The 3,724-nt window shown below is 37.0% G+C and overlaps 1 protein-coding gene across 1 annotated transcript in view; it reads left to right on the top strand.

Moving 5' to 3' along the window:
* The window catches only part of LOC149791180 (uncharacterized), a 42,839-nt gene extending 39,587 nt beyond the window's left edge, over positions 1-3,252 (top strand). Inside the window, exon 7 of the mRNA XM_089969151.1 lies at positions 3,156-3,252. Within this exon, the coding sequence (XP_089825277.1) occupies positions 3,156-3,163 (8 nt within the window). The 3' untranslated portion in view covers positions 3,164-3,252. The remainder of the gene's footprint in view (positions 1-3,155) is intronic.
* The last annotated feature ends 472 nt before the right edge of the window (positions 3,253-3,724 follow it).

The following is a 3,724-nucleotide window of genomic DNA, read 5'->3' as shown; positions in this document are numbered from 1 at the left end:
AACTGTCTTGAGGAAAAGGAAATTGTAGCCAACCAGACATTAGCTTGCAATATTCTGCTATAAATGTATACTACTATTGCTGACCATATGGGAAAAAAGACCAGTGATTTTCCTCGTTTAATACATCCCGGTTATTATGTTGCATGATAATATCATAATAACTAAGTAGGTGCAGTACCGAAAAAAAAAGCTTAGATTGAAAATAAACTCAAATCGCCTGCAACCCGACACTAAAAATACATATATAAATGAGCAAAGACCGAGATAATTTTCAAAGCAAAATTTATTCGGAACCTCAGGGAAGTCGGAAATTATACAGCCCTGTACCCAGACAAAAAAGAAGCGAATCGGTGCATGTTCAGGCATGTCCCAATATGTATACGCATTACTATGAGGAAAGGCATCAGGCATTGATACAATTTAATGTATAATATCACATACCGGCATACATGTATGGAAACCAGCAGTTTTATGTGTAATATTACACACCGGCATACATGTATGGAAACCAGTAGTTTTATGTGCAATATTACATACCGGCATCCATTTATGGAAATCAGCAGTTTTATGTGCAATATTAAATACCGGCATCATCATCATCATCATCAGTCTCATGACTTAGTGTGGTCGTCGAGGCACTGTGCTGCTGAACATCTGACCAGTTCCCTCCACTTGTCTCGATCATGTGCCAATGCCTGTGTCTCCGCAAAACTTTTCCTGATCCATTCTGTGATGTTGTCAATCCACTTTTTTCCCTGTCTATCTCTCCTTCTGCCACCCTGGACGCTGCCCTGCAGGACTGTTGTGGATACATTGTTGGCTCTAGTGACATGGCCATACCATTTCAGCTTTCTCTTTTTGATGGTGGTGAGGAGGTCCTCATATTAGCCTACTTCGCGCCTGATGGTGTTACGCACTTCTTCATTTGTGTTGTGGTCCATGTAAGAGATGCCAAGGATGGTTCTGTAGCATCTCATTTCAAATTCATGTCCTCTGACTTTAATCTTGGCTGAGATTTGTTTGCCACTATTTGTCATCAGCTTTGTCTTCTCAGCGTTTATCTCCATGTCTAATGTGGAAGATGTTTCATCCAGGTTCTTCACTAAGGTGGCAAGTTCGTCTTCACTGCCTGCCAGCACATCAATGTCGTCTGCAAAGCGGAGGGTGGTGATGTTACGCCCTCCAATGTTGACTGTCCCACAGTGGTTTTCCAGGGCTTCGCTCATGATGCGCTCTAAGTAGATGTTGAAAAGCGTGGGTGACAGGAGACAGCCTTGACGCACTCCCACTGTTGTCTGGAACCAGTCCCCCACAGAACCTTGGGCAATTACTGCGCTGGTAGCCTTGGCGTACAGCTGCTTGATGGTATTGGTTAACTTTTGACCCATGTTATACTTCTTCATTGTGGCCCACAATGCCTCATGCCCCACTCTGTCAAAGGCCTTTTTGAAATCTATGAATACATGATAGATGTCTTGTTGGTGTTGCGAGTACTATTCGCACAGAACCCTGAGATTGAATATTTGTTCTGTTGTGCTTCTTCCACTCCGGAACCCGGCCTGTTCTTCAGCGATTATTTCTTCTGCTTGTTGTTTCAGTCTGTTCAAGATGATCTTCAGCAATACCTTACTAGCATGGCTGATCAAACTGATAGTTCTGTAATTGTGACACAGCTGGAGATTGCCTTTTTTTGGAAGTGTTATAATCAGTGACTGGGTCCATTGTGTTGGCCATTCACCTGTCTGCCAGATCTTGTTGCAGATCTTTGTTAGTAACTCTTTCACTGATTCTCCCCCATTCTTCATAAGTTCAGCTGGGATGTTGTCTACTCTAATACCGGCATACATTTATGGAAACCAGCAGTTTTATGTCCAATATCACATACCGGTATCCATGTATGGAATCCAGTAGTCGTATGTGTCATATTACATAAATGACATCCATTTATGGAAACCAGTAGTTTTATGTGCAATATTACATACCGGCATACATGTATGGATACCAGTAGTTTTATGTGTAATATTACATACTGGCATCCATTTATGGAAACCAGCAGTTTTATGTGCAATATTACATACCGGCATACATTTATGGAAACCAGCAGTTTTATGTGCAATATCACATACCGGCATACATTTGTGGAAACCAGCAGTTTTATGTGCAATATCACATACCGGCATACATTTGTGGAAACCAGTATTGTTAAATCAACTAAAATCCTGCACACAGAATATATTTATAAAATTCAAAAGAATCACACTTTCCTTTAAGAAAACATTCTCTTCGGATTCATAAACAATGCTACGGATCATTCCGTATTCTGCCAACTATATATATATATATATATATATATATATATATATATATATATATATATATATATTTGTTAAAGCGCCATGTGCAAACATGCAAATATATTTCATATCTATCAACTTTTAAAGATGGTTATTTCTAATAAGGAATTTATATTGTAATTAGTTATCAGTATTTATGACTGATAACCAATGCATGTAGTTATCAGGTCTGAAAAGCGAACGCTCTACACAAGGGGCATGCAGTACACGAACTAATAGAATCGTCTACTGCATTTGCATGTATTAAAATGCATTGCGAGTTGTTTAACTGTTTTAGACAGCAAAGCCACGTCATATATAGTTATTAAATTATTATTATTATTATTATTATTATTATTATTATTATTATTATTATTAATGTACTTATGATAAGTTGTAATCAGTGGAGAAAGAAGACCTTGAAATTGATTACATCTTAAATTAGCATTTAAATGTTTCCGTGACAGATGCTTAATTGATCGGATGTATTACTTTACACGTCATTGCCATTATGGTCATCCTACAGATAACAAAATACTTTTTCGATAACCAATAGCTAAAATTATACAATATCAAAACTTGATTGTGTTCTGAACATAGAAATGTAAATGTACATGCCATCACAAAGATTCATTTAGTTTCTTCACCGTTGTGAAATAGTAATAATAATAAAAAGGAGACCATAAATATGTATTATTTTTTATGATTACATTTCTGCAACATATGAAACTTTTCCTTCACTTTTGTCAATTAAATACATATTTTACCTCAAATTAGTATAGCACATGTGTACTGAACCTGATATTATTCCATCTTTTCCAGGTTTCTAATACAGGTTTTGACTATAAAATGCATCCTGGTTTTAAAGAACAATCTCTCCACAAAATCTGAAATGACAAATAAATATATTCGAGTCTTGTATACTTGTCCCTCTTGTTTATCACCTAGTATTAACAGATGCAAACTATTGGAATAAGCATCGAATCAAGTACATAGCAAGGTAAGATTGGTTGCACTTTATTGACCTCATCATGCCGAGGAAACTGGAGTGCATTTCCAAAACGAGGTTATTAATCCAGGCTCGACTGGCGTGTATAATACCTGCAACCCATCGATTCCGACTCGTATGTTCTACCAACATCAGGTAGAGAGATAGACAAGTTACGATGTATACCATTCTCTTCACGAATAGATGTTTGAACAGGACGGGAACATGACATGTCTATTTACAACTAAACTCTAGAATCAAAATTAATTTTATTTATGTAAGTCTGTACAAAATATTATGGAGAGGATCTCCATCACAAAATCATTACGATTCGAATTTATTCGAAATGGCAATGACAAATGTTTTAGAACTTTGGGCCTGTGTATTTGGAAAGGATGTTGAA

The sequence above is a fragment of the Sinohyriopsis cumingii genome, chromosome 9 (assembly GCF_028554795.1).
Source record: "Sinohyriopsis cumingii isolate HCF-2022 chromosome 9, ASM2855479v2, whole genome shotgun sequence".
Classification (NCBI taxonomy): Eukaryota; Metazoa; Mollusca; class Bivalvia; order Unionida; family Unionidae; genus Sinohyriopsis; species Sinohyriopsis cumingii.
The sequence above is the reverse complement of the archived record's forward strand: the minus strand, read 5'-3'. Positions and strand labels throughout refer to the sequence as shown.